This window comes from Camelus bactrianus, chromosome 18 (genome assembly GCF_048773025.1).
Source record: "Camelus bactrianus isolate YW-2024 breed Bactrian camel chromosome 18, ASM4877302v1, whole genome shotgun sequence".
Classification (NCBI taxonomy): domain Eukaryota; kingdom Metazoa; phylum Chordata; class Mammalia; order Artiodactyla; family Camelidae; genus Camelus; species Camelus bactrianus.
The window spans coordinates 5,625,488-5,637,849 of NC_133556.1; the positions used below are offsets into that span (position 1 = coordinate 5,625,488).

At 43.0% G+C, this 12,362-nt stretch overlaps 1 protein-coding gene across 1 annotated transcript in view; it reads left to right on the top strand.

Annotated features, from left to right (window-relative positions):
• The window catches only part of LOC141573297 (cytochrome P450 3A29-like), a 35,232-nt gene extending 32,840 nt beyond the window's left edge, over window positions 1-2,392 (top strand). The window contains exon 13 of the mRNA XM_074345743.1: window positions 1,839-2,392. Within this exon, the coding sequence (XP_074201844.1) occupies window positions 1,839-1,934 (96 nt within the window). The 3' untranslated portion in view covers window positions 1,935-2,392. The remainder of the gene's footprint in view (window positions 1-1,838) is intronic.
• Window positions 2,393-12,362: the final 9,970 nt, after the last annotated feature.

Consider the following 12,362-nt stretch of genomic DNA (forward strand, 5'->3'; position numbering starts at 1 on the left):
CACAAATATTTGAGCAGTTTGAACTTCTAAAATTTAACAAATGACATTTGTGTATTTCTGGGATTTGTGGGTATCCGTCTGTCTGCAGGGAAATGTATGCATGCCCTTTGAAATTCTAAAATACCAAGGTGTAATACTTCTAGAAAGATCTGCTTTCTCTCCTCTGAAGAGCACAAAGGACAGTCGCCATTGACTGGTACGAAGCCCGGCCCTATAACAAGGTCTGTGTCAGGACCCGTGCAGTTAATAAGCAGCTGCTCCACGTGGACAGGCTTTCTCAGGGACGAGGAGGAAAGAGATGGTTTCCATTTTGTTTTGGGGCACCTGTGAGGCAGTCCTGTAATCATGTCCAGACATGGGACTCACCCCTGAGAGAACCGGGGCCCCTGGCACATCTGGGAGGGGCAGACGCTCCCAGCAAGCTGCACCCAGTCACCCGCAGGCTGGGGCTTCTCCCCTCCGTGACGTTTCGCTTTCCCTTCTGTCACCGGATGTTAGAAGGTCACTCTGTTGTTTCCCCCAACTCTGAAGAAGTGACTGAGTGAGAATGGGTCTAAAACATCAGGCAAAACGCTGTAGGCCGTCAGAAGTTTACCATTTGCCCTGCACTTGGGAGCCAGGAGATGTTGAAAACAACGGGCGTAATGCTTCACCATGCCTTCTTTCCACCATGAAAATGACGGGGTCCAACTCAGAGAGGGGGCTGGCCTCTTTACAAGTTGAGGATGGCCCATAAAATTAAAACGTGTAGTACGTACTCAGGGTTACCTTGTAAGCTGACACATACAAAATACCTGTACATCATTTTTCAAGATATTTTGCCATAATGTCTAAGAACCTGGTACATTTTTTAAAATTGAGCATTTTTATTTAAATTCTAAATCAATAAAGAACACAGGCCAACCTGACTTTTGGATCAAGTCTGGTACAGAATAGGCGCTCAAGAGCTATTCTGTGGAGTGAATGATGGATGAATCCTCTCACTATCCACTTTTGACACAGCTTATAGAATAAATATACAGGATCAGAGATAGGAGGGGACATTGAATGAACGTGGTCAAAAGTTACAAACTTCTGATTATAGAATAAATACGGAGCAGGATGTAATGTACCACATGATGGCTGTAGTTAACATCTGTGCAGTGTAAGAGAGGAGATCCTAGGAGTTCCCACACATGGAAGACAATGGTTTGTTTTTTTTTTCCTCTTTTTCTGTCTATATGAGATAATGAATGCTCACAAAACTTAGTATGGTAGTAATTTCACGATATTTATAAGTAGATCACTATGCTATATGCCATAAACTTATGCCCTGCTGTACATCAATTATATCTCAGTAAAAGTGAAAATTTTTTTTAATTTTCAAAGAGGATAAGGGGGTGAGACACAGCTCAGTGGCAGGTGTATGCTTAGCATGCGCAAGGCCCTGGGCCAGTCCTTAGTGACTCTATTTAAAGAAAGAAAATAAATAAATAAACCTAGTTACCTCCCTTCTCCCCCAAAACCACTGTGAAAAAAATTTTTTTTTAATTCTACCCTTATTAGATAAGAAAGGAGTATGGCAAGCACCTTTATGCCCATATAGTTTATGTTAAATTGAACAATTCTCTGAAAGACATAAACTATTAAAATTCAATCAAGGAACTACAGATAGACTGACTGTCCTTTTATCTGTTAAACACATTGAATTAGTAGTTTAAAAAAATCAACGATATAGGCTGCTGAAAGTTAGCTTTTATGTGTTTGTAAAGCATCATTGTCCCTAATGTATCTTGTCTACTTTGCTTCTTGGTGATGCTTCATTAATTGGTTCTCATGCGTTTGTTTAACTGTTGCAGATCCCCCTGGAATTAGGCACTCAAGGCATTTTGCAACCGAAAAAACCCATCATTTTAAAAGTTGTGCCCAGAGACGGAACCTTAAATGAAGCCTGACTTTCCCTAAGGACCTGGGTGTTGTTCTGCAAGGAAGCCGCGTCCCAGAGCACCAGAGACCTGGACTGACTTTATGAGAAAACCCAGAAATGAAAACGGGCCTCACCCGCTGCCTTGTTGGATGATCACGGATCCTGTACATTCATTGAGCCTTTTCAGGGTCTACGGGGAGTGTTGTATGTTGTGTCACATGAAGGAGGTGACTAGGAAGGGCCAGATACGTAGACTCAGCTTCCCAAGTTCTCACAGGACCATCTCCACCCACCCCCAGTTAGTACCATCTACTCCTCTGGAGCACTGATCAAGAATGAAAATTTCTCAACAGTTTTTTCAACAAAATTTAATGAAAACAAGAATTGCAGTGGTGACTGAAGTAGTGACATTTAGATCACAGATTTTTTTGAAGATTCTGAATTAAATATTCTATTGAGCAAGTCAATAAACATCTCTCTGCAGAAGTCTTATCTGCTGCCTTTGTTCACATTAGGGGGAACGCGCACCACTGAATCGGGGAGACTCAGTGACTAAATGCTTTGACCGTCACAATCACTGGTGGGTGGAACCAATCTGATGTATTAAATAGGTAAGAGTTACAGCACTGGGACTTCATCCACTGCTTAGAAAGTATGTTCATAGTTTAAATCTACCTGTTTTGGACACATATTTTCTTCACACCTCTTTGTATTCCATCCCCAACTTCCAGCTGTCTTAACACAATGAATGTGAAATAAAAGCTGGTTGATTGGACAGTTGACTGGGGAGAATGGCTACAAGCACTGGTCATTTTCAGTTGGTATCAGAAGCTACACAGGGTTCTTCCTTTCCCTTTTCTGACCCTTCCCTCCTCTTTCCCTCCCTTGCCTTGCCCCACCTTCCTTGATAATCCAATCCTAAACCAGTAGGTAGGTCACAGAGGGTCTTTGGCAGCCTCACACTGCAGGGCGGGGGCAGTTAAGCAAGGAACAGTGGCTCCAAGTCAGAGGCTGAATAGGCTGGGGACGATGTCCACACAGACAGCAGGCTGGCATGGGTGTGGGAACCCCAAAAGCCCACTCAGGCGGCCTGCAGTACCACCCAGAGCCAAATAGGATGTGGCGATCCCAAGTACGGTGAGGAGGGCATCTGTGGGTAGAAAGGGAATTGGCTGCATAAAGTGGGATTGATCAAGTGGGTAACCAGGTTAAGGATCATAGAAGCCAAGTTTTCCACTGTCAGAGAAAGGAGTCACTGGTTCAGAAAGGGAGGAAACCAGAATAAACCCCGTGGAGTCAGAGACTGCGACTGAATGTATCATTGTCAACCATTTTTTTCCATAAAACATAGGTAGATGATAAAGAGAGAGATGATAGATGGATACAGATGGGTGCTACTGTGTGAGTGAGTGTGTGTGTGTGTGTGTGTGTGTGTGTGTAGATATAAATACACATATTGCCTGTTTCTTTCCACTCTTATGCTTTAGAAACAGTGACACTCTAATAGCAGTAAGTACACTTCGTGCACAAATCTTGGCTTATAAATATCATTTTCCACTGAAAGGAACCAGGGCTTCTTAGAGAAATGCTGTCTCCAGGGCTGGGAAAGCACATGCTGACTCTGGAACATCTCATGCTAGAAAGGAAGAAAACGTTAAACATTGAGGGGGCGCGTCAAAAGGACAGAAGCCAGCCTGAGGGGCTTCCATTGACCAAATCAAGGATAATTTAAACACAATAAATAATAATACATAAGAATAATAAGAGATTGTAAGTCATTCAAGAAAATAGGAAAGCATGAGTACATACAGATATGTATATATAAATTAATAAATTTCAATTTGTTGAGGATACTTACATAGCTTCAGATTAGTGCTGCTCAAAATATCCACTAATTACTAGGGGGCAGGGTATAGCTCAGTGGTAGAGTGCCATGCTTAGCATGCAAGGAATCCTGGGTCCAATTCCCAGTTACCTCCATTAAAAAATAAAATAGATAAATAAATAAACCTAATTAAACCCCCCAAAAAACTTTTAAAAAATCTACTAATTACAGAGGGGAAAGAGTAGCTTTAGAGTGGAGAAACCTGGCAGACAGCCCTTTAATCAAGGGATCAGAGAGAGCATTCAGGGATGGGAGAAACTGACTGCTCGTTACCTAATGGGACGCAGTGAGACGAACTCACTTCACCTGTGCGATGTTCCCGCCCAGGAGGCAAACCTGAAGGAAACCCTGAAGGGTCAGACGAACCCAAACAGGATTATTCTACTCCAGGTCTGCAACTGGTTCATAATCTTGGAAAGAGTCAACATCATGAAAACCAAAGACGGACTGACACTGTTCCAGGCACAAGGAGACTCCAGAGGGGACATCTAAAGGTGACTCTCAGGCCAGGTCCTTCTGCGATAAGGACATGGTGGGGACAGGTGGGGAGCTGGGGGCTCTGAGGTCAGATGGCAGTCATGTGTCTGCGTGAACTTCCTGACTTGGAGGTCGTGCTGTGGTCATGTGCCGGCACATCACGGTTTGTGGGTGAGATGGGGTGTGAAATATCAGGTTGGCAACTTTCTCTGAGATGGGTCAGGAAAATAGTTCTTTGAACAGACTCTTCAGTAAATTTGTGATTATTTGGTGGGGTCACAAAGGCACCTTTTGGCTTATGCATCTCTACCCTAGCCTTCTTTATTTTGATGTGAGGCGGCGGCACCACACTGTGACTGAGAGGTGAGGGGCTCTGAAGCTGGAGTCCTGGGTTTCAAATCCCAGCACCTTCCAGGGCTGAGTCTACACTAATCAGTGGCTTTTGGCAATTGAGGGCAAGCTACCCCTTTGCATAACCTGGCCCACAGAGTTTGAGCTGAATTTCAGCAACTGTGTGTCCCTCAGCTGAATGTCACTGTGCACAAACTAGCTCAGGCTTTGCTGCTCACTTAGGTTGGGTTCCTTGAAAGCAGAGCCCGAGACAGGGGTTCCGGCACAAATGGTTTACGGAGAGGGTGCTCTCTGGAGAAGGGAGTGCGGGGAGCTGGGGAAGGCAGGAAGAAAAGGTGAGTGGCGCTGTGCTCTCTGTGGAGCATTGTCCTACAGAGGGGGTCCCGGTTTGAGGCAGGCGCCAGCTTTGTATCCCATCAGTCACGCACAGACTGGCTGTCCCATCCCCCAGGAGGCGCAAGCTCCCAGGGGCAGTGGCTTTAGTTTGGCCCAGGGAGCTTCTCCAGAGAATGGGGCAGCCTCTCATTGGTAGCAGCCAGTGCTCCCAGTAACTGGGGCTGAATTTGCAGCTCAGGAAGGGATGTGGTAACTTCACTAGAGTCTGTCCTTGAAAACTCAGTTAATATTTTATACCTTGGTTCTTGTCTCAGAGTCCCCACCTGCACAATGGGGGATAACGCCATCACCTACCCTGTGATGATGGAATCAGGCTGCGTGTGAGCCGTTTAGGACACAGACCAGGGGGCACGCATTGAGTGCTGCATAAACCCCGCCTGTCACTTTCACAGACGTGTCATCCTCGGTCCTCAGGAGGCCGATGTTGGTTTTGAAGTTTGGGCTCCAGCATTATCAACTCCGCCTTCAACAGCTCTTGCAGAAACTAATTACAAGCACCACTCACGCAGGTTTACCTATGACAACGTCAGTGCCTCAGTGATGCCTGATGCTGTGCAGTAATTTTCCAAAGGACAACGTAAACATCCCCCTTCTCCTGAGCGCCCTTGTCATCCTAGCTGAGCGTGGGGAACCTTGTGGGGGAGGAGCTGCAGGGACCCTGGGGGGAACGCTGCCACCGTGCTCACGCGGGCTCCCTCCTGCCCTCCCTTCGAATTGCTTTCATGGCCCAGGTTTCCGACAAATGTCACTGCTCATGTCCAATCTGTGCCGTGTCCAGGGTACATGAAAAGCTAGGATGAGACGGGTTTATTCCTTCAGGGGTCAAAGATACATAGGCAGTGTGCCTTTGAATAGGAACCTGGTATAAATTCACTTTCCTTCCATGCTTGGTTCCTTCACTCCTGCTCCCCTGGGATCAAATTCCTTCTAAAATCTTAGCACAATAGTCTGAGTCTCAGGCTCTTCTTTCTCGGGAAAGCAGGCTAAAGTACACTTGCTCCTTGAAGGTCTCTATGTATCCTCTGCGAGCGGACCTAGACCACACTGAAGAAGCTAGCTGTGGCCCAAGGGTATTTCTCCCCCTGTTTATCTTATTTTATTTCATGCATTTTTATTATTTTAAATAGTTGAGTTATAACTAGCATACAACCTTATATTAGTTTCAGGTTTACAACAGAATGTTTCCACATGTCAATGCCCTGTGCCATGAGCACATCAGTGAGGCCGATGCCCATCGGTCACCGCGCAGGGTGGTTAAAACGTTCTTGATCATATTCCCCATGTGTACATTATATCCCCGTGACTTATTTATTTTATATCTAAAGATTTGTACCTCTTAATACATTTTGTCTACCCCGCAACCCTCCTCCCTTCTGGCAACCAGCAGTGTGTTCTCTGTATCTCTGAGACTCTCTCATGTTGTTTTGTTTGTTCATTTGTTTTGTTTTTTTAGATTCCACGTGTAAGTAAAATGATAAGACACTTTTTTTCTCTGATTCATTTCATTTAGCCTAATACCCTCTAAGTCAATATAAAAAGAAAATAAACCAAAAGTGGGCAAACAAATTTAAAGGTGGGCAGAACACCTGAACAGACAGTTTTCCAGTGAAGACGTACAGATGCTCATGAAAATGTGCCCCACATCACCCACCACCAGGAAATGCAAATGAAAACCACAATGAGGGGAGAGGGTGTAGCTCAGGTTCTAGAGCGCGTGCTTAGCATGCACGAGGTCTTGGGTTCAAGCCCCAGGACCTCCTCTGAAAAGAAGTAAATAAACCTAATTCCCTTCCTCCCCACCCCACCCCAAAATAAAATAAATAAAATTAAAAAGTATTTTAAAAACCACAATGAGAGACCACCTCACATCTGTCAAAGTGGTTATTACCAAAAAGACACGTAACACGTTCAGTGATGTGGAGAAAAGGAAGGTCTCCTGTGTTGTTGGTGGGATTGTAAACTGATGCAGCCACTGTAGAAAGCAATATGGAGAGTCCTCAAAAGAATGAAAAAGAGAGCTATCCAATGGTCCAGGAATTCCACTTTTATCTCAAAAGTATGAGAATATAAATTTGAAAGATAACCACCAAAGACCTAGAACTGCCAAAGCATTACTGAAGAAAAAGAAAGAGGCTGGAGGAATAACTCTCCCAGACTTCAGACAATACTACAGAGCTACAGTCATCAAGACAGCATGGTATTGGTACAAAAACAGACATAAGGACCAGTGGAACAGAATAGAGAGCCAGGAATGAACCCACAAACTTTGGGTCAACTAATCTTTGACAAGGAGGCAAGAATATACAATGGAATAAAGACAGTCTCTTCAGCAAATGGTGTTGGGAAAACTGGACAGGAGCATGTAAAGAAATGAAGCTAGAAGACTCCCTTACACCACACACAAAAATGAAAGATATATGTACCCCTGGGCACATTACAGCTCTTTGTAGAACAGCCAAGATATGGAAGCAACCTAAGTTTCCAATGAAGGTCTTGAGTTGCTACCCCGAGGCAGTTGGGTTTTATCCTGTCGATGATGGGAGTGTTTGGAGAGATTTGAAGAAGAGAAGAATGTTACAAGATCCTTATCGTACCAGGCCCTGTCTGGTGGCCAAGGAGACGATTCCTTGGGTGAGGTCAGCCTAGGGTCAGGCAAAACTCATTAGGTGTTTCTGGCAACAGTTAAGAGAGACCACCAAAGTTTTGCCCCTCTTTGCAAGGTAACCTGCGATGCTTACCTTTTCCTTCATCTCACACTTCCTATTTCAGCAACTCCCTTCCATGCGGTCTTCGTAAATTTGCCTCCCATTCTGATTCCTCTTTCACTTGTTGAGTTCACTTTTTTTTTTAACTTCCTGCTTTCTTGGAAGCCCAAATGATTCTGATTGCTACACGTCAGAACTGTTTGCAACATCACCTATCAGCTGACAGCAGCAGTTCAGTGACCCAAATTTAGTAATGAGTAAAAGGATGGGCTGTCATTTTTGCAGACACAACCAGTTCTGTAGCATTTGTACAACAAGGCAAGCACGCTGGGAGGAGTGGGAAGAAATACTCATCCTTACGAGGCTGATAAAACCTGCCAGGTTATTTAGGATGCCCCTGGAAATCCAAGCAAGTGTGCTATTGCAACAATTTTGAATCACAAGATCTGGCTCCCTATCCTGGTTTCATGATTTAATGGCTTGGGCAAAACTCTTCCCCACCCTGAGCTTCTGTTTCCAGATCTATAAAGTGGGAATTAAATAATCTGAGACATTTCATGAGGGTAAGTAAGAGAGACAGGAAAGGATTTTATAAACCACAGTAGAGGTGTTGGTGGGCTCCCCCAGGCCTCACTGATGGGCTTGCGAGGGGCCTCACCCAGTCTCTGTGTTGGGCAGAACACTGGCCACTACCCTCTCAGAAGACCTGGTCTTTAGTGCTAGATCCCCCACTAATTCTTGGGCAAGGCTGAGCCTATTTAAAGTTAAGACCTTGGGCTCTAAACCTAGAAGATGTGAATTTGGATCCCAGCTCTGCTAGTAATTCGTGATGCATCCTTGAATGGTCACGTACCCTTTCGGGGCCCCTTTTGCTTATTTGTAAAATAGGGATCCAGAAAGTACGTATCTCATAGGATTGTTGGGTGGATGGAGTCACTTAATGCAGGCCAAGTCCTCAGAACAAAAATTATTAGCTCTCATTACATGTATGTGAGTGTGTGTGTGTGTTCTGTGTGCCCCTCTCTCTGTAATCCCAGCTGAGACACCACTCTACAGTTTAGAGTTCAGGTCCTAAATGGGTGGCTGTCTTCTCCCAGGCCCATCCTGTTCCATCTCAGCTCTCCATCTTGCCCTCAGGAACTCTTGGTTCCCGATTGGCTGGGGGTACCAGGGGACCCTAAATGACATATATAGGAAAAAGAATAAAGGGAGAGGGAGTGTTTAGAAAACCCTCAAGGGACACAGAAGCTGAGAGAGGCAGCAGTGAAAGGGCCTTGTGGTTGGGGTAAGGTCCTCTTACCTCAATTCTTGACAGTTTTCCTCACCGACACATGAGGAGGCAGACCCAGGGATGCCCAAGGTCACACGCTTCCAGTGCATCAAGTCCTACTATTTCTGTGGTCTTCATATTTTTCAAAGGAGGGCAGAGTCTAAGGAAAGAAAGAAAGGTCAACTATATCAATGCTGTGGGAGCTTAAGAAAGGTGGTTCTTTTATTGCATGGCACATGTCCCAGTATACAACTCAATATTTATTTGTGTGATTATTCGTTTAGTGCCTCTCACCTCCTCGCCTTCATAAGGAAGGATCTGAGTCTTGTATTCTAGGCTTGGCACGTGGCCTGAACACAGCAGTTATAGATCCCGGCCAACATACAGTGTTACAGGGGTGAGGTGGCCACTGCCTCCAAGGCCAAGAGAGGATGTCCACAGACCGGCCGCTTACCTCACCACTCCCCCAGCCAACCTCCGCACCCAGCCACCAAGCTTAGATACCACCTGGTTACCCTGAAATGGCAACACCAGGTTTTTCCCTATGGAGAATAAGGAGGGCTTGAGAGCTGAGGTACAGACCCATAGGCTTGCTTTTAGTAACTAGTTGATTAATTAGTTAATTATGAAACATAATTTTTTTATTTCAACATTGCCAAAACTTCATTTTTCCACATTATTTCACTAGGAGTCTGTAAGGACTTTGGAAATTCTGTTAGTTTTTGTAGCTCCAGTTTATTTCTAAGTGGATGTAGATAATCTCTAGTATTCCTTTGTGATTTTAAAGTTTATGATGTTAAAATCAATGTAGATTTCCAGGGGTGGGTATAGATCCTAGCATGCACGCGGCCCTGGCTTCAATCCCCAGTACTTCCACTAAAATAAATAAACCTGTTTACCTCCCCCACCAAAAAGAAAAAAAAAAGTTTAAAAACAATAAAATCAATGTAGACATTCAATATCTTTAACTCATAGTTGGCTCTGAAAGTGCTTCCTCAGAATCTACCTCAAAGAGTTGCTACGTATGCAGAATGCGTCTTCCAAGCAAGGGTTGGTATTAAACCAAAAGCAGAGAGCAGAGAGTTTGTTTAAACCATTTTAACACTTTGTATGTACTAGCGAAGTGGTTTATTTAATCATTTAGTCAGTATAAAAATCAATACAAGCAAATGAGTAATAAATGTGGAGGGCACTATATTGATTCAATTCAATTTGACGAACATTTATTGAGTAACTGTTTTACGCTGATCTCAGCAATCGGTACAGATTGTGCCAGAATACCAGTCTTGCAGTGTTTACAACCTTTTAGAATTGAACTCTAGTTGATTTGCAATATTGTGTTAAGTTCAGGTGTATAGCAAAGTGACTCAGTTATTATTATATATATACATATGTGTAAACTGTTTAAAGATTATTTTTCATCATAGGTTATTACAAGATTGTGAATATTTTTCCTTGTGTTATATCATAAGTCCTTGTTGCTATCGGTCTTATGCATGGTAGTTTGTATTCGTTAATCCCATATCCCTAATTTCTCTCTCCCTCTCTCCCCTTTGTACCCACAAATTTGTTTTCTGTGTCTGTGAGTCTGACTCTGATTTGTATAAAGATTCATTTGTATTATTTTTTAGGTTCCCCATATACTATTTGTCTTTGATTGCCTTCACTTAGGATGATATTCTCTAGGTCCAGCCATATTGCTCAAATGACAGTATTTCATTCTTTTTTAAGCCTGAGTAATATATATCACACTGTGTGTGTACAAAGAGATATATCACATCTTCTTAAAACAATCACCTGTTGATGGACATTTGGCTTCTTTCCATGTCTTGACTATTCTAAATAATGCTGCCATGAACACTGGGGTGTGTTTATCTTTTCAAATCAGAGTTTTCATCTTTTCTAGGCATATCCTAGGAGTGGGAATGTGGGATCACATGGTAGCTCTATTTTTAGTTTTCCAAGGAACCTCCACACTGTTTCCATAGTGGCTGTACCAATTTACATTCCTACCAACAGTGGAGGGGGCTCCCTTTTCTCCACATCCTCTCCCACATTTATGGTTTGCAGACTTTTTGTTGATGGCATTCTGACAGGTGTGAGGTGATACCTCATTGTGATTTTGATTTACATTTCTCTAATAATTAGGGATGTGGAGCATCTTTTCATGTGCCTATTGGCCATCTGTATGTCTTCTTTGGAGAAATGTCTATTAGATTTTCAGCCCATTTTTTGATTGGCTTGTTTGGGTTTTTTTTATTATATTGAGTTTTATGAGCTGTTCATATATTTTGGAAATTAACCCCTTGTTGGTCTCATCGTTTGCAAATGTTTTCTCCCACTCCATTGGTTGTCTTTTGTTTTGTTGATGGTTTCCTTTGCTGTGAAAAAGCTTTTACATTTGATTAGGTCCCATTGATTTATTTTTGCTTTTGTTTCTTTTGCCTTGGGAGACTCATCTAAAAAAAAATGGCTAGTATTTATGTCCAAAAATGTTTCACCTATGTTCTCTTCTAGGAGTTTTATGGTGTCACGTTTTATATTTAGGTCTTTAAACCATACATCTTGTGAGGGGGTGTTCTAGTTTCATTGATTTCTATGAGGCTGTCCACCTTTCTCACACCTCTTACTGAAAAGATTGTCTTTTCTCCATTGTATATTCTTGCCTTCTTGGTCATAGATTAATTATCCATAGGTGTGTGTGTTTATCTCTGGACTCTCTACTCTGTTCCATTGATTTACATGTGTGTTTTGGGGCCTATACCACAGTGTTTCAATTATTATAGCTTTGTAGTGTTTTCTGAAGTTTGAGAAGGTATGCCTCCAGCTTTGTTCTTTTTTCTAAGGTATGCTTTGGCAATTCTGGATCCTTTGTGGTTCCCTATTCATTTTAGGATTACTTGTTCCAGTTTTGTGAAAAATGTCATAGGTAATTTGATAGCGATCACATTAGAACTGTAGATTGCTTTAGGTAATGTAGCCATTGTAACCATATTAATTCTTTCAATCTGAATTCAATTTCTTTGCATCGTCTTCAATTTCCTTTATCAATGTTTTATATTTTTCAGCACGTAAGTCTTTCATCTCCTTTGTTATGTAACTTGATCATGGTGTATGGTCCTTGTTAGGTTTATTCACCCACTCAGACTGGTGTTGGATTTCTGGCTAGAGGGAGGAAGGAAGTTGGTGAGAGGTGAGCATCAGTATTTACAGAAGGACTGAGAGTGAGAAAGAACAAAAGGAAGAGGAAGTGCGTAAACACAGCTTAAATGTCTTTTGTTTCTGCTGAGTTTTAAGAACTTCTGAGTTTTTGTTTTTCCCATAATCTGTGATTTCTTGGGCCAGGCAGACACAGGACGTTGGTCAGAGAGC